Source organism: Rhinopithecus bieti, unplaced genomic scaffold (assembly GCF_001698545.2).
Source record: "Rhinopithecus bieti isolate Rb0 unplaced genomic scaffold, ASM169854v2 scaffold_2254, whole genome shotgun sequence".
Lineage (NCBI taxonomy): Eukaryota > Metazoa > Chordata > Mammalia > Primates > Cercopithecidae > Rhinopithecus > Rhinopithecus bieti.
This window is the reverse complement of record NW_016803982.1, coordinates 384013-401647: the sequence shown is the minus strand read 5'-3', so window position 1 is coordinate 401647 and position 17635 is coordinate 384013. Positions and strand designations below refer to the sequence as shown.

The following is a 17635-nucleotide window of genomic DNA, read 5'->3' as shown; positions in this document are numbered from 1 at the left end:
TTATAATTAAATTGCAGATATATGTTTAAATTGAAGATATACATTTTATATTCTTCTGTATGTCTATTTCAAGATTCAAAATATTTTAGAAAAAATTATTTGACTGGAAGATGAATGGAAGAGGGAACATTAGGTAAAGGAATCTGTAGAATATAATACATGGTTCAGTGTTCAGATTTTAGTTCTTTTAAGTTCTTTTAACTGCATTTCAAAGTGATTTTCATTCATTCATTTACTCATTGCATTAAGGCCATTTTTGTGTTGCTATAAAGAAATATCTGAGGCTGGGTAATTTATAAAGAAAAGATATTTATTTTGGTTCATGGTTCTGCAGGCTATATAGGAAGTGTAGTGCCAGCATCTACTTCTGGAGAGGGCTTCAGGAAACTTCCAATCACGGTGGAAGGCAAAGGGGAGCCAGGGTATCATGTGGCAAGAGAGGGAGCAACACAGAGAGAGGGGAGGTGCCACACTTTTAAAACTACCAGATTATGTGAATTCACAGTGAGAACTCACTTGTTACTGTAAGGATGGTGTCGGGCCATTCATGAGGGATCCACCCCTAAGAGATGAACACCTCCCACCAGGCCCCACCTCCACCACTCAGAATTACATTTCAACATGAGATTTGGAAGGGACAAACATTAAAACCATATCACCCATTAGATATTTATTCAGTCTTTCTAGTTGCTGTCACTCTATTAGACGTTAGGACTACCCAGAAGAAAGGCCTGGTCTCTGAGATTATGGCACTTAAAATCTAGTAAGGGTAAAATATGTACTGAAGGATGTCTAAGCTGGATGAAGAAGAGAGGGCCAAGACATTCCAGGACAAGGGAAAGGCATAGGCCAGGAAGGTAAGGACACAGGCATTGACAGAATTGGGAGAGGACTCGTTCTTCCAGACGACTGGATTGACATTAGAAAGTGCTGAGAGATTTGACTAAAGATGCAGGTAGAGGCCATATGATGATTGGCCTTGTATGAACTATTAGCTAGAATTAAGTTTGGTTGAATACCCACAATAATATGGGCTTAAAAGGAGACAGGGGTTCATTGCTTTGTCATTTAAAACCAGTCTGGGCAGGTGGTCTGGGCTGCTGTGCATCAAGGACCCAGGTTCCCTCTGTTTTTACTGCTCCCTGTTCCAAACACAGCTAATAATTAGCACAACATAGGCCTTTAAAATAAAGGTGGTTTTATTATAAAATTCTAAAAATGTACTTTAAAGTACAGTCATGAGAATACTGCATAAGTAGAAACGTGTCTTCATACTGCAGACAATCACACAGATACTACATTGTCCATGGAATTAATACTTTAAAAAATTCTTCTTTTTAGTTAAGAAGAGTCTTCAGAGCACCATTATTTTAATAGAAGCTATTTTGCATATCAGAGTTCATCTTTGGTCTGCAATTAAGAAGCAAAATATTTAGAGCTATCAAGAAGTCTTACACAAGTGAAGAAGACTTACATTCATTTGTTAATTATTTTCCTGTAAAGATGAGAGGGAGCCAAGCTGCCGCTAGAGGCTTTTAGGGCTTGGGACTATTTCCAGAGGCCCAGAGTCAGCTAAGGGTAAAATCACATTATGTTCCATAGCCTACTGATAAGGAACCCAAACATCCACGGGCTGTACTACTGTAAAGGCCTTGTGTTATGAACAGTGGTGGTGAAAGGTTAGGATAGACAATGAGTGAAAAATAAACAAAGCTACCATTCTGGCCCCTAACTTCTACTAATCAGTGGAAGATACTGGCTGGGTAGCTCCTCTCAATCACGTAGATGAAGATAAACAATTGAGCAGAAGTGGAGCAAGGAAGCTGCCTAGTCTCACTTAGAGCCAAAGTGAGAAGTGTTCTGATACCTAATCACAGATTGGTGAGGGGGAAGCTTTCGATTTGGCAATTCTTGTTTTGTCATTGGTTTTAACTGATTTTTATGGACCCGGAGCACTGATAGAGTTAACAATGATGATGAACTACCTTTGAGGGCCAGTTGGTTACTGGTAAATGAGTTCTACAAAAAACAAAGACAAAAATAAAACAACCAAAATTCTGATTTGTAGCATGTGCTGATTGTCATGGTGTAAATACTCCTATCAGGCTGATTCCAAACTACCAAAAATTTAACCAGTATGCAAAATTCCTGAATATTTATCAATGGGTGAGCTCATATACACTGGTTCTGTCACATCACTGGGGCCGGCCTCACCTTAATTCCTTTTACACCTCCTTGAGAGGTAGACATAATAATTGCCAAATCTGCCTTCTTGTCTTTGGTTATAATACCACAATTTTGAACTTGTCCATTCAGAAACCTAATTATGTTGCTTAAAATGTCAAGTCAGCATATGTTACACACACACATACACACAAACACACATATACACTCTATTTTATGCAATTTACATTCCTTCAAACAGAAATCATAATCAAAGCAACAGTCTCCTGCCACACTATGTCTTTATATACAAACACACACAATCACAATCTGATGATGAGAGATTGGTTTTTGCTTTGCTATAATCCAGCAAGACTGTGATTTTGAGCACAATTCCTTTTTGGGCTCAGTTTTGTTAACCATAAAATGAAGGCATTTACTGGATGACTTCTAAGGTCCTTTTTACCTTAAAAGTCCGGATGTGAGCCTGACTTTCATTTTTATCAATGAGATCCTTAAGTAGTGGTATCAACAGAGATGACTTTCAAATGAAGAATTGGAAAATATCAATAATCGTGGTTACATATTTTTCCTTCTCTAAACTGGGATGATGAACTTTGCCAAACTTATGAGGAGATGAGTGCATCAGATGATACACATGAAAATATTTTTCAGACTGTAAGCATCCATTCAAATAGGGTGTGAGCTGGATCCTCACATTATAAAAGGCTTCCCTCCACTTTGCCAGGGAGCTATCATGTCTTCTCAATTATCTGCATTGTAGCATCCTTTCTTGAGCACTGCTGTCTTCTATACCTATCTCTCTGGCAGACTGAATTGCTTGGAGACCTCGAGAGGAACTCAAATATTTGCTGCCTGATTGAATGACTATAAGAATAAATGCAAGTTTGGATCAATGTTCGTTTTTATTCTGACACTGGTCATAAGTTCAGTTCTGGTTACCTTTTTCCTGTGGCAAGTACAAGGGAAGAGGTCATCCTCAGTCTGTGGTTGTACCCTTTTCATGCCCTCTCGGATTTGGGGCTCACTCACTTGTAAATTGGCATATTCCTGTTTAAGCAACAACATAAAAGCATTCCTTATACAAGACTTTATATCCACCCAATGAGACAGGCTAGAATATATAAAGACTATGATTCATTTAACGTATGTGTGTCAAACTGTGATCTGCATAGTCTGTCAAATATACGAGTTCTGAACACCAACAGTAGAGCATCTGAGAGGATGAACACTGGCTGCCTATTCCTAACAGATATCTCTTTATTCTATCCTACATTTCCATGACTTTTTTTTTTCAACCATCTTCTGCCTTACGGTAAAAATAATTTTGCACACAATCTTCCCTAGACTGAGAATGTGAAGACAGAGACCATTCTGCTTTCCTTATCATGGCTTGCACAAGCCTCCATCATCATCTTCATTTATCATGTGCTTACTCTGAGTAAGGCACTGTGCTAAGTACCTATGCTAAATGAATGAACACTGCCCCATGGATGCTTAGAAATTCACATGGTAAATCCCCCGAGTTTATTCATTTTACACGGTTTATCCTCCACTTCCCTCCATCAAGGGAAGGTTACAAAATGGGGAGGAGCCAGTACAGGCCAGAAATACATCAACTTTGATCTGCAGCAGAGCCTCAGATATGGGGCTCAGTATCTGCAACTGTGAGATAAAAATCTTACTCTAGATCTAGTACTATTATTAGCCAAGAACTTGTTTACTACCTTTTTTTGAGACAGAATCTCACTCTTGTCACACAGACTGGAGTGCAGTGGTGTGATCTTGGCTCACTGCAACTTCCACCTCCTGGTTCAAGTGATTTTCCTGTCTCAGCCTCCCAAGTAGCTGGGATTACAGGTGTGTACCACCATGCCCAGCTAATTTTTCTATTTTTAGTAGAGACGGAGCTTCTCCATGTTGGTCAGGCTGGTATCAAACTCCTGACCTCAGGTGATCCGTCCGCCTCAGCCTCTCAAAGTGCTGGAATTACAGGTGTGAGCCACTGCACCCAGCCTACTACCACATTTTGAAAAGAGTCCTTTAAATGGTCAGATATGCTTGATTACAATCTCTAAATGCTTGGGTCCATGGAAATAATTTTCAAGGGACATCATGGCTCATATGGAGACAGGACAAGAGGCCCAAACACACTTGGCACTGTTTAGACAAAGATACGGTGAGGCAGCAGCAACGTAACACAAAGAGAACATACAAATCTATGCACCGTAACTGTGTAGGATCAGAGGCCAATTTCTTAGTCAAACATCACATAGTTCTAATATTAATACTTTTCACTTAATATTATAACATTTTCCATTAGCTAATCTTTGGTTTTCAACTATTTTTATGATTACTTAATATTTGTCTCTGATTTTCATCCACAGAAGTATATATATATACTTCTGATACATATATATATATGTATCTCCCTATAGTAACATATGTTTAGAAATTGTTAAGTAAAATATTATTTGTTTTTAACATGTCTACTTATAAGTTATGTGATAATTTTCTTGGAAAATACTGACCTGGAAAAGTTTGAAATAATAACAGAATATGTCATCGCCCATGAGATTATTTCTTGCAAATTCTTGTCCTGCTTTTGCTATCTTTTTGGCCTACAGGAAGAACAATGATAAAGTCCTGTAATAGAATCCATTTTTCCCATGCAGGCATCTGCAAACTGCTCTTCAGAGTACATATACATTGAGGCAATTGCGGGAAATAGTATCTTTGGGGATAGTCTCATGTCGTAAACAGAACATTTAACAGATTATGTTTGTTTAAATCGGAAGGAGGTTTCTAAGACTTGAAAGTTTCAGAAGTCATATTGGACCTTCTAGAATTAGGCCTCTCTTGGAGAGACAAGGTGTACACCAAGCAAACTAATGATGACTTTGTAAACGCAAGATGAAGCTTAGCACACTGCCTTCACAAATTTCAGCAAACAATTAGCTTAAAGTTTATTGCATTCCATCCCTCTTTATTTATCTATTTATGGCTGCATCTACTTCTGAATCAATCCCTCATTTTAACCTGTAGCCAGTTAGTAACACCTGCCAGACTGGCCATCTTATAATTTTCGCATTGCTAGTGGAGGTAATGCTTGTGGCTCAGAGCAATCCTACTGAAAGAGAAAGTATAATCAAGGCCACAGTTCAACTTTTTGTTGTTGTTGTTGTTGTTGTTTTTTGAGACAGAGTTTCACTCTTGTTGCCCAGGCTGGACTGCAATGGTGTGGTCTCAGCTCACTGCAACCTCCGCCTCCCACCCAGGTTCAAGTAATTCTCCTGCCTCAGCCTCCCCAGTAGCTGGGACTACAGACACCCATCACCACGCCCGGCTTATTTTTGTATTTTTAGTAGAGACGGGGTTTTACCGTGTTAGCCAGGCTGGTCTCAAACTCCTGACCTCAGGTGATCCACCTGCCTCAGCCTTCCAAAGTGCTGGGATTACAGGCATGAGCCAACGCACCCAGCCTAGTTTTTTGTTTCACATGCAGAGTGGAGAGTTAATGTAAGATGCAGTGCTCGCTGTGTTCAGCCCAGAGGAACTGCCGTGCCATCCATGAGCAGGCAGCTTCCCATTTACAGGACAAAGTCTATTATGTGAACATCCTGGATGCTCTCCAGCTACAATACATGTCAAAGGGACCCATGATATTGGGAAACAAGTGGAAATAAGCCTTCAAGGAGACTAACCTTACCTCTTCATCGTGATCTTTTGCCCATTTAAGTTTTTCTAGCAGATCGCTCAGGTTGCTCTTAACCGGAATGTAGTGTTTCCAGGGCTGCAGCTCATTATAAAAATGTTCATAGTAGATGGAGTCCTGCTTCAGGACAACACTGTCACCAACTAGCAAATATGGCAGGCGGTAAGCTGCCACAGTGCCATCGATATTTATTTGATACTTATGCTGCAAAACAATGGTAAAGTCTAAGAACCTCCATTAAATTTCCTTTTCTCCACTCTATTTTCCTTCCCAACCCACACATAAACCTTTGCAATCCTCAGACACAATTTGGCCAGCTTCCATGCTCTGCCTTTGCCATTTAGTAAGCGTCATTATACAACAGGTTGATCTAGAGCTAAATGTTTGATGTGCTCCTAAATTTTACAAAGGAGGATACAAATCTGGTGTTGAAGCAGCCAATAAAATCATACTGTTGTCCTAAGGCTGCAACATAAGGAAGGATGGATTCATTTGTGACTTTTTGTAATTCTCCTACTACTTTATTGGATTGCAAACGTGCCCCTCATGATGGCACATTCTGAGCCATGTTAACCATATTATTTATGTATTTATTTTGAGACAGAGTCTCGCTCTGTCACTCAGGCTGGAGTGTAGTGGCGCGATCTCAGCTCATTGCAACTTCCACCTCCTGGATTCAAGTGATTCTTGTGCCTCAGCATCCCAAGTCACTGGGATTATAGGCACGCACCACCACGCCCGGCTAATTTTTGTATTTTTAGTAGAGATGGGGTTTCACCATGTTGGCCACGCTGGTCTCGAACCCTGGACCTCAGGTGATCTGCCCGCCTTAGCCTCCCAAAGTGCTGGGATTATAGGCGTGAGCCATCACGCCTGGCTAACCATGTTTTTTAAACACCCAGACATATGTCTTAAAGAAATTAGCAAGCTGTGGAGCAAGAACACCTATGAATAAAAATATTCATAGAACTGTAGTAATCTATCATCTTTAGTTGCAGAAAATTCAACAGGCAGGAATAAAGCCAAGGCAGGATGCAGCATCCCTCCACTGAGGAAGGATGGCTAGTGTCTTTTCACTTTGGTTATAATCATTTCTTTCAAAAATCTTTGGGATATGCATATAGAAAAATACGGACAATTCAACTTACAACATTCTTTAGGTCAACCTGCCTCAACACAACCCGTCAAAAGAAAACCTGGTCATCTACAGGGCAGAGAGAACTCCTTAATCACTTGTCTTCCCACATACAGAGGACAGATGACGACCTTTTCCCCACCTCTCTCTCTACCATGGGGGACTTCAGAAACAGCTACATGGTCTAAAGAGCAGGGTGCTGCCCACTGCCTTAAAAACGGAGCTGTTAGAAAAAGGACTACTCCCCAGGAAACACGGGGAATCCACATTCTAGACACAGAAAGCAAACCCTAATTCCCAGGTAGAACATTTGGACAGGTTTGAAGTCATTCCCTACCACAAGGCCTGATAAGAAACAAATAGTTTCTATCTTCCTTATTCTGTGGTGATAACATGGCTCTGGGGAAAGTATTTGTAAAATGACTTACATGTAAGTATTATTAAAAACATATTTGGAGGTGACATGTGCTTCTCTCAAGGGTTAGCTGCAAAAAAATTATAGCTCTATCCAGGCTCCAAACTCCCTTGATGCACATTTAATGTCAAGACTGGGCAGTGAGGGCAGATCCTGGTTGCCAAAACAGTCCCCAGCACCCCCATGCCTCGATATTCACTCAATTTTGTGTGAACTTCTCCCACCTCTTGTCATGTGCAGGCCTCAATTTCCCTTCCCAAAGCACTATGTACAAATACGTTAGAAAAACAAAAAAGATTAGCCACTGATTAAGTCATACCTTGAAGAAATCAAAAAATGAAATGTGTTTCACAATGGGACCATACAGGCTTTCATCGTGTTTAAAGAAGAAAAAGTTGGTGAAAGCAGCGTCTATGAGTTCCGGGTGTTTTCTACTGAGTTTAACCAACTCGAGTCTCTCTTTGCGGCTGTCTCGCCCTCTCCAGACAGCAGTGGAATTTTTGCTTTCCCAGGGAGGACCCGTGTTAGCTTGCACGGACATCATATCCAGACTTACCCTAGAAGACAAAGTGCAACAGATTTTCCTCCCAAATCATCCTATCACAAAGGTTGTTGGAAAAGAACTCACCAAAGAAAGAAAACCAAGACTCTGAGCCAACCCTGACTTCTCTCTCACCGGCCCATGGTTTCCAGAACAGAATCAGTCAAGTCGTAGGTAGGCATCACGATATCCTTGGAATCTGTGGAGCCACACCAGGAAAAGATCGGATGGATGTTTGCATTGGATTTCTTTTTTTCCAAAGGCCAGTCTCCCAAATTAACAAAGAACTCCATATCTGGCATCTTCACCTAGAAAAAACAAAACAAGAAGCTGATTCACATTTCCTGCATTGGATAATACATTGTATTTATCAATTTAAATTTGAAATTGCATTCACGAAAGGCCAATGTTATATGTTTTAGGTAATGATAATTACCTTGGTTTGAATAGTGAGCAATTTTTCAGAATATGGTCACATGTATAAGCCTTCTACGCTCCCTACGAAAGGGATGAAATGGCAAAAGTAATCTCTGTTCTAATACTGCAAACAGCCTCTAAGATGATCAAAGAGAAGGAGAATTATTGGAAAATAATTTAAAAATTAGCACTTGGGACTCTAACCCTAGTTTCTTGCTAGTGAGCCAATGGTTCCATTTTAAAAAACATACCAGGTAGGTGGTGGGACCAGGATTTGAACTCAGGAAGCCTAACACCAACAGCAACATAGTAAGTTTCAAGCTATGCTTTCTTCCTTTACTGGCAAATGACATGAATATGTAAAGAGGATCTGTTTTATCTAGTCACAGAAAATGTTCAGAGTATTTACAAAACAACAGATATATATTTTTAAGGCCAGAGCAGCACTGATCAGTCTGAGAAGCATCTTGAGAAACTGAAGTCCTGAAGAACATTCTCATTTTCCCATAGATTGACACAGAGGAGCAAGAGAAGTATGACAGTACTCCGATGTCTTAGTTTAAAGGAGGCTTAATATTGATGCTATATAACTACCTACATTCAGAATTAACAGACTGTAAGTGCTTTGAAATCTCGAAAAGAAAGGTATTATGATTTTCCGTGAGTAGTTTAATCAAGAAATACATGCAAATTATTCAATAAATAAATATTATAATGGATTATAAATAAATATACATTTGGTAAAAATGTCGGTAGAGTCTTTCACATCCACTATTTTAACATTACTTTCAAACCATTCCACTAGAACCCGACAAAAGCCCATTATCCCAAGGAATGGGATTCAGTATAAGGCAAGTCATCTTTGGACTCAAAGTTAGTTTAGTACCAAAATAATTTTATGATAAGGCATTTTTCTTTCCTCTATAAAATATTGTGTCCCTGCAAAAGATATGCTGAAGTCTTAAACCCCAGTGTCTCAGACTGACCTTATTTGGAAATAGGGTTGTTGCAGATATTAGTTAGGATGAGGTCATACTGGAGTAGGCTGGGCCATTAATCCACTATGCTGTGTCCTTATAAGAAGAAGAGACCCAGAGACATGAGGGGAGAGGCCCACATGATGACAGAGGCAGAGATGGGAGGATGTAGCTGTAATCCAGGGAACACCAAAGATGGAGGGTCACTGCCAGGAGCCAGGAAGGGGCAGGAAAGGAAAGGATCATCTCAGAGGGAACTAGCCCTCCTGACACTTCAGTTTTTTTTTTTTTTTTTTTGAGACAGGATCTCAGTCACCCAGGCCTTGGGAGTGCAGTGGTGCGATCTGAGCTCATGCAGCCTCGACCTCCTAGGTTCAAGCAATCCTCCTGCCTCAGCTCCCCATTAGCTGAAACTACTACAGGCTAATTTTTGTATTTTTTTGTAGAGACAGGGTTTCACCATGTTGCCCAGCCTGGTCTCGAGCTCCTGGGCTCAAGTGATTTACCCGCTTCGGCCTCCTAAAGTGCTAGGATTACAGGAGTGAGCCATGGCACCTGGCTGACACTTTGATTTTGGACATCTGGCCTCCATAACTGCGAGACAATACATTTATTTTAAGCCTTTCAGTTTGTAGCACTTTGTTATGGCAGTCCTAGGAAACAAACGCAGATACCTGAAATAGCAGAAAGCTTCACAACAGTATTATCATGAGGCTCTAGAAGAGAATACGCTGATAGTGTTAGAATTGGTATTTTGAAAAATTATCCTGTAAAATCTGGGCTTAAATGATTTATTACAGCTAAGAGAAAATATATACTTACCTTCCTAGTCAAAGAAAGTAGTATGGCATCCATGAAAATTCTAAAACCTACATGTTCACCGTGAGTCTTGATATAAACCTAAAAGAGAATTTACCATTTATTATGTTAGTCTAAAAACACTGGCAGATTTCACTGAGGAAAAGCTTGTCACAATGCTCATTCGAATGATGTTTATAACATGATTTAGCTAATTGTAGTCAAATGTTCAAAATAAGCAAAAAAAAAAATGAAAAAAAAAATCACTAAAACAAACAAGCAAACCTGAATCGCGTGTTGTACCTTGTTATCCTTCAAGGTGTAGTGACACAGGCTCTGCCTCTGTCCAAATCTTTTTGGGATTTCTACTGCAATCTTTTCTGGATCCACAGTAGGGAAATGTGCCAAATCTCTCTGAATCTGAGCAATGGTTTCCGGGCAGTTCATCTCCTGTAGCCAGGCTGCACTATCTTGCAAAGGACAGTCACAATTCTCATGGTAAACCGGCCCTATTTACATCAGAATAACAAAGCACAACAGTGATAATTTCACTCAGCATTTGAAACTTATAATAAATATCTATAATATGGCTTCATGAGTTTTGCCTAGTTACACAGGAAGAGCATTTTCATTGAAAACACATTTTAAGAGAATTACAGGCCAGCAAGGTGGGCTCATGTCTGTAATCCCAGCACTTTGGCAGGCTGAGGCAGGAGGACAGCCTGAGCCCAGGAGTTCAGGACCAGCCTGGGCAACACAGGGAGACCCTGTCTCTACAAAAAATAAAAACCTAGCTGGGTGTGGTGGCATGCACCTGTGGTTTCAGCTACTTGGGAGGCTGAGGTGGGAGGATCACTTGAACCCAGGAGGTTGAAGCTGCAGTGAGCCATGTTTGTACCACTCCACCCTGGGCAAGACAGTGAGACCCTGTTTCAAAGAAAAAAAAAAGTAATACATTTTTACTATATTGGGGCATTGCAAGTCAGTCAGTCTTCTCCTCTGACAGCTCTTCACAGTGAAGTTTTGTGATATTTTCATAATAATGTCCACTTTGCACTGAGTTCAAAAGAAAGCAAATAAAGGCTGGGTGCAGTGGCTCATGTCTGTAACACCAGCAGTTTGGGAGGCCGAGGTGTGTGGATGACTTGAGGTCAGGAGTTTGAGACCAGCCTGGCCAACATGTTGAAACCCCATCTCTACTAAAAATACAAAAAAGTTTAGCTGGGTATGGTGGTGTGTGCCTGAAATCTCAGCTGCTGGGGAGGTTGAGGCATGACAATAGCTTGAACCTGGGAGATGAAGGTTGCAGTGAGCGGAGATTGTGCCACTGCACTCCAGCCTGGGTGACAGAGCGAGACTCTGTTTCAAAAAATAAAAGAAAGCCAACAGATACTTGGTTTATGTCTATGGTATATATTACAGCTCATTATTCCTTATGTTTTGTAGACTGAAGAATAACCAAATACTGGTAAAAGGGTATCAGAGAGGCATACCTATTTTAATGAAAGACAAAAGTGATATGATTTAATATTTTGATAGTCTGTTACATAAACAGGTTCTTAAAGTGTCTACGGTACTTTTCTCAATAAGTAAATCATCAATAACAATGAAAATAAACAAGGAACTGCTATTCTGTTTTTTTTTTTTTTTTTGTTGTTGTTTTTTAAGAATTATTAAGAAGCAAAAGTAGGCTGGGTGCCCTGGCTCACGCCTGTAATCCCAGCATGTTGGGAGGCCGAGGCGGGCAGATCATGAGGTCAGGATATCGAGACCATACTGGTCAACATGGTGAAACCCCGTCTCTAATAAAAACAAAAAAATCAGCCAGGTGGTGTGGCGTGTGCCTGTGGTCCCAGCTATTTGGGAGGCTGAGGCAGGAGAATCGCTTGAACCCAGGAGGCAGAGCTTGCAGTGAGCCAAGATTGCGCCACTGCACTCCAGGCTGGCGACAGAGCGAGACACTGTCTCAAAAAAAAAAAAAAAAAAAAAAAAAAAAAAGCAAAAGTAGCTGGGTATAGTGACTCACGCCTGTAATCCTAGCACTTTGGGAGACCGAGGTGGGCAGATCACTTGAGCTCCAGGGTTTGGGACTGGCCTGAGCAACATGGCAAAACCCTGTTTCTACAAAAAATACAAAAATTAGTGGGGCATGGTGGTGAGTGCCTCTAGTCCCAGCTACTCATGTGGCTGAGGTGGGAGGATTGCTTGAATCTAGGAGGTTGAGGCTGCAGTAAGCAGTGACTGCACCACTGCACTCCAGCCTGGGCAACAGAGCGAGTCCCTGCCTCAACAACAGCAACAAAAAGAAGCAAAAGTAATTCTCAAAACAGTCCACTTCACTAATTTTATAACAAGTTAATTACAATCTGCATTGAGGTTTTACTGTTATTCCTTTTTATAATTCTCAGACCCCACCTAACCCAGGCAGTGGCTGACAACGGAATATCTTTTTAAGGTTTAGTGGGTGATACTGTACCAGGCGGTACTGGCGGAATGTAGAAAAGGAGCCTAGACACTCTTAAAAAGTATCTACGCTTTCTTACTTCTCTGCAGAGTTCACAAAAATAAAAAAAAAAAGTTTACTTTTCTTGCCGTTGTTAAGGGGGGCAAGATTTCTGCCCTTGTATATACACTGCTTCCCTACTGTTTTGTGGTGCTGTCGCCTGTAAGAGGGAAGGAGATGGCTCTAGGTAACAAAACTATACTCTCATCCTATATAAGAAACATCAGAATGGCCGGGCACAGTGGCTCATGCCAGCAACTTTGGGAAGGCCGAGGCAGGCAGATCATAAGCGTCAAGAGATCGAGACATACCTGGGCCAAGCCATGGTGAAATCCTGTCTCTACTAAAAATATCAAAATTAGCCCTGGGCATGGTGGGCGTGCCTGTAGTCGCCCCAGACTACTTGAGAGGCCCTGAGGCAGATACATCACTTGAAGCATAAGAAGGCGGAGCTTGCAGTGAGCAAGATTCGCGCCATTGCACTACAGGCCCTGGCGACCAAGAGGAAGACTCCGTCTCAAAAAAAAAAAAAAAAAAAAAAAGAAACATCAGAGAATATCTCTGGGAAAATGGCATTGGAACAATACAAAAAACAACCATCAGTGCCCTCCTTCTCTTTCAAGCTATCTCCCTTTCTGAAGTGATCTACCAAATTTCAGTAACACTTACCAATTACTTAAGTCATATATTTCCAATTAAGAAAGTATCATATATGATCATGCACACAGCTTGATTATTCTTGCTAATGTATGTCTTCACGGAGTAAATTCTCTAATATGTTCCTTGCTCTTAAGCAAATCAGAATTTCCGTTCAAATCTTGTCTTTTACCAGGACTCATAACTTAGCTTTCAAGTAGAAAGCCTTTATTTTTTTTCTTTCAGTAAAAAACAAAATATGTATATATATATATCATGCCAAGTTGTTTTTGTTGATGGAATAACATATATTATTTTATTCAAATACTGCTGGTATAAAATTATATTCCAAATTACCTTTTAAAATATATGGGGATTTGGCCACATGCTGACCTTGGAATTTAACTTCCACCTGCAGATTTTTGTAGCTTGCATACATTCTGTATCTTACTATGAAGGACCCATCTTTTCGGTCTAACACTTGGACTCCCACTCTAGTGAATTGCTCCTCTGGTGCTGAGACTTTCACCTGGAAGACCTTTTCGCCTGGAGAAGATGTGAATCTGTGATGAAAAGGCGATGGGGAAAATAAACAGATTATTTTAATGAACAAACACATAAAGATTATGTTCTTCAGTCTGAAAAGCTGATTATTCTCCTCCACATTCTTCCTCTAACATGTAATTGCTTCTTTTTCTCTTATGCTTTTAGTACCAGAATGAATATGATGGATCAAAGATTAAAAAAAATGAGGACGACAATGGCCAAGATAACATGAAACAGTTTCATTAAACAATCACAATGGAATACGTTAAGACTACTAATCTATATAAGCATAGAACATACTCATGCATTCCATATAGAAAAATATTCTTACCAACTTGTTTATTTCATGCCATCATATCTGGATATTTGTGATCAAACGGTGTCCCAAAGATAATGATCTTATTTTGAAAAATCTCTGCCAATGAATCTTTACAATAGCAGTATTATAAATCACGCTCAGGCCTGGCACTGTGGCCCATGCCTACTATCCCAGCACTTTGGGAGTCCAAGGCAGGAAGATTGCTTGAGGCCAGGAGTTCGAGATTAGCCTGGGCAACAAGGTGAGATCCTGTCTCTACAAATAATAATAATAATGATAATAATAATAATAAAATAAATAGCCAGGCGAGGTGGCACGTGCCTGTAGTCCCAGCTACTAGGGAGGCTAAGGTGGGAGGGTAGCTTCAGCCTGGGAGGTTGAGGATACAGTGAGCTGTGATTGCACCACTGCACTCCAGACTGGGCTAGGAAGTGAAACCCTGTCTTAAAAAAAAAAATCACGCTCAGCCATGGGCAAAAGCAAAGTAGTAGGTAGTGTATCATCTTTTGCCAAATAACAAAATTTACAACCTGTCTTTCACTTGACAACCTTTTATTCCAGTATTTTTTTCTGTACGAAATACACATGGTCAGCATCCACCAATAATAAAGACAATCATTTCAGAAGTATATGAATCATAAAAATAAGTTTTAAGTATGATGTTAAAGTATTAAATTCATTGGAACAAAATATTTGTTACAATCATATAGGAGATTAATACTTCGATGCTTTCCTTCTGAACTCTAAAGTTTCAAATAGTACTTCATTTTCTTTTCAGTTTCAAAACGTGCTTACCTGCAGATGTCTCCTTGAAAATTGAGAGCTGCACCAGAGAAAGATGAAGCCCATCAAGTCTCTAACAGCTAGGTTTAAATCCCTTATAACAGCTTATGCGAAAAGTAGTTAGAAACAGTATTTCCAGCAAAGTGGAGGGACTTTGTCTTGCCCCGATAATGTGGGAATCCGAATCAAAATTGCTAGGAGATTATTTTATATGTTATATACAATACATTATATTGCATATATTATAATTCGGAACAATTTCTACAGCTACAGAGAAAAACTGGTACCCAAATATCCTGGAATTTAAACTGTTGTGGAGAAACGAGTTCTTGGAAAGAAAAAACTTAAAGGGAGAAACAGATTTAATCGCCATCCAGAATAGGTAAGGAGCAGTTTCTCGACTTACTTATTCCCTGATGTATCCACTGCCTGAATATAGAAATAGCGGGCGGGAAGGACGACGTCTGCTTTTAGCCCGGGTCCCCATATTTCGCTCTTCTCCGGGCTCAGCTGCCTTTCTCCGCCGGTCTCGGCGAGTGCTGGAACCGTCGCCGGAAAGAAGCAATAAAGTAGCAAAATGCTAAACATTTACAAGACGGACTTTCGAAATGATCCACGGATAAATGAAGAAGTGTAAGAGGTGGACAGAAGCAGTTGAGGCTTCGGCAGGGGCACGCCGGCCGATTGCAGCAGCCAACGCGACCGCAAAGGGTGCCGCCCGGCGTGCAGGGCAGGCGCGCGGGTCTCCGCGGCCCCAGGACAATCAAAGCCCGTGCCCGGGCGCGCCCAGGTGAGGGTCCCCCAGCGTTCTGCTCTGCCGGCCGAGAACCGCGCTGTTCCTCTCTCTCAGAACAGTGATGAACTTGAGTTGCTCCTGCCACTGGAGCATCTTTTGGGAGCGAATCCGTCTCAGGTTCCAGCCAAGGTATAGGGCGAGGGGATTGGCCCGTGCGTCGAGCCAGGCTCAGTAAGGCCTTCTCCAAGTGGATGGCGGGGTGGACACGCGTCCCGGCGCCCCGGGCTCCCTGGGATATGTAGTTCGCGACAGGACGAGCGGAAATACTGCCAGGTTTTTACCACCTCTCGCCCATTTATTTACTTTTCGGTCACCGCTTTCGGGGGACAGATAAACACCACAGATGCCCATCAAAGGGGCGCACGGGTCTGGAGGCGCAGCTCAGGTTTTTGCGTTGGTCACCCTGCCCTCCGCACGTGCAGAGGGCAGGCATAAAGCACCTTGAAAGGAAGGTGCTGTCAATGCTATCCGACGACCTGTCGCCGGGCACCGCAGTCCAGAGCGCTGTCCTCGCGCGCTCCGATGGGACGAGGGACGCCGGCCCCAGGGTAACCGGAGGCGCCTCGCGGGCCGCGCGCTGGATGCTGTGATCCAGGTCCGGAGCCGGGTTCCGCCGCGGCCGCAGCGACCCGACCCCAACGGACAGGCCAGAGGTACCCCGGGGCGGGGGGCAGGGGCCGAGGTGGCAGCCGGCTTTGCGCCCTGAGCGCCTGGCCCTCCGCTGGGCACCTTGGCGCCGCCGGCCCGGCCTGCTGCCACTTTACGCGCAGCCACCTGGGCATTCAAAATTTTTATTTAATTCAGGGGTCATCGCCTCTCCGGAGCCCTGTGGCGTCCAGATGGAGGCCACTGCGTGGGTGCCCGCTCTCCCCGGAAGGAGTAGGGGGAAAAGCTGGGTCGCAGGGGGAAGAAAAGCGCCAGGGAGAGAAAGGCCTAGCCCTCTGGTGAACAAAGCTCGATTGGGAGGTGTCCATCTGGATACCGGTGACCCCCGTGCTGCCGTCGGTCTCCACGCCACGCTGGGCAGGGTCCGGGAACCAGCGCCCGGCGGCTGTTGCCTTACCCTGCATGCCCGCACCCGGGCCCGGGCCGCCGCCAGGAGTCACGAGCGCACCGCCCTGGTCAGCTCGGGAGTCGGACCGGGAGCCGCCTCCTCTGCCTACCTCCCTCTTGCCAGCTGCCCCGAAACCCAGAAGGGCCGGTGGCTCCGCTCCAAGGCGGGCCTGGTCGGGTGCCAGGGCAGGGGGTTTCTTTCGTATTTTCTTTTGTGCAATTGTCATTATTAATGATATCGACTCGTTTACTCAAACACTCGAATCGGAACTCCAGCTCTTAGCCCGGATGCAGCAATTGCCCGCGGGCCCCCTTTAACACCGACAGCGTCCCCGGGCCCGGGGCAAGCATGTTCGAGGCGGTCACCCCCGGGCCTCGGCGCGCTCCCCCTGGTGGAATGCCTCGTCTTCCGGCCGGTGAGACGGAAGGTGGAGGCGGGAGTAGGGGCGAGGAGGCCTCGGCGGCCCTTGGGCGCTGCGGACCGGGGACTCGGGGTCCTCGCGACTCGCGCTGAGGCGCGGGCTGGGGTGGCAGCGGACAGGGGGCGCAGCAGCGCTCCTTCCTCTCCGCCCGCGTCGCCTCGGCGCGCACTGGTTCTGCGCGGCCGGGGCTTGGCCTGCGCTACCGTCTCCCCAGTCCTGGCGGACTCCGAGCTGGCCGAGCCACGAGCTTGTCAGAGGACGGTGGTGGGAACGCTCCCGGCCTCCCCAGGAGCGCGGGCTGCAGGCCGGCGCCAGGCGCGGAGGACTCCGGGTATCTTTTGACAGGCGGGCGCCTTGGCTCTGGGGACCTGCAGGTCTGAAGGGGAGGAAGGGGC

At 43.4% G+C, this 17635-nt stretch overlaps 2 protein-coding genes across 12 annotated transcripts in view; one reads left to right on the top strand and one right to left on the bottom strand.

The window, feature by feature from the left end:
• Positions 1–1179: 1179 nt before the first annotated feature.
• POGLUT2 (protein O-glucosyltransferase 2) lies at positions 1180–15940 on the bottom strand. Of its 3 annotated transcripts, XM_017861473.1 has the most exons (10): positions 15376–15940; positions 13679–13884; positions 10486–10691; positions 10207–10284; positions 8126–8298; positions 7769–8006; positions 5894–6103; positions 4716–4805; positions 3127–3234; positions 1180–1410 (listed from the first exon to the last, which is right to left on the bottom strand). In XM_017861473.1, the coding sequence occupies exons 1-10, from the start codon at positions 15555–15557 to the stop codon at positions 1393–1395; spliced, it is 1509 nt and encodes a 502-aa protein (XP_017716962.1). In that variant the 5' UTR covers positions 15558–15940; the 3' UTR covers positions 1180–1392. The 3 variants fall into 3 exon arrangements, with proteins under 3 accessions (XP_017716962.1, XP_017716955.1, XP_017716970.1); XM_017861466.1 differs by lacking the exon at positions 1180–1410 and having other exon boundaries at positions 1417–3234; positions 15376–15870; XM_017861481.1 differs by lacking the exons at positions 1180–1410; positions 4716–4805 and having other exon boundaries at positions 1417–3234; positions 15376–15870.
• A 65-nt stretch (positions 15941–16005) lies between these two features.
• Positions 16006–17635, top strand: part of BIVM (basic, immunoglobulin-like variable motif containing) — a 76706-nt gene continuing 75076 nt past the window's right edge. For 2 of the 9 annotated variants that reach the window (XM_017861405.1, XM_017861357.1), the window contains exon 1: positions 17223–17571. The gene's annotated coding sequence lies outside the window, so the exon portion shown is untranslated. Of the gene's footprint in view, positions 16419–16579; positions 17615–17635 lie in introns of those variants that run through there. The other 7 variants (XM_017861396.1, XM_017861428.1, XM_017861385.1 and 4 more) reach the window with 7 other exon arrangements.

Coding starts and splice junctions, on each gene's coding strand:
- POGLUT2 (XM_017861466.1), bottom strand. CDS start 15,557: ATGTTTAGCATTTTGCTACTTTATTGCTTCTTTCCGGCGACGGTTCCA. Junction 8,007..8,125: donor GTTCTGGAAACCATGGGCCG/GTGAGAGAGAAG, acceptor TTTGTCTTCTAG/GGTAAGTCTGGATATGATGT. Junction 6,104..7,768: donor CATTTTTTGATTTCTTCAAG/GTATGACTTAAT, acceptor ATTGTTTTGCAG/CATAAGTATCAAATAAATAT.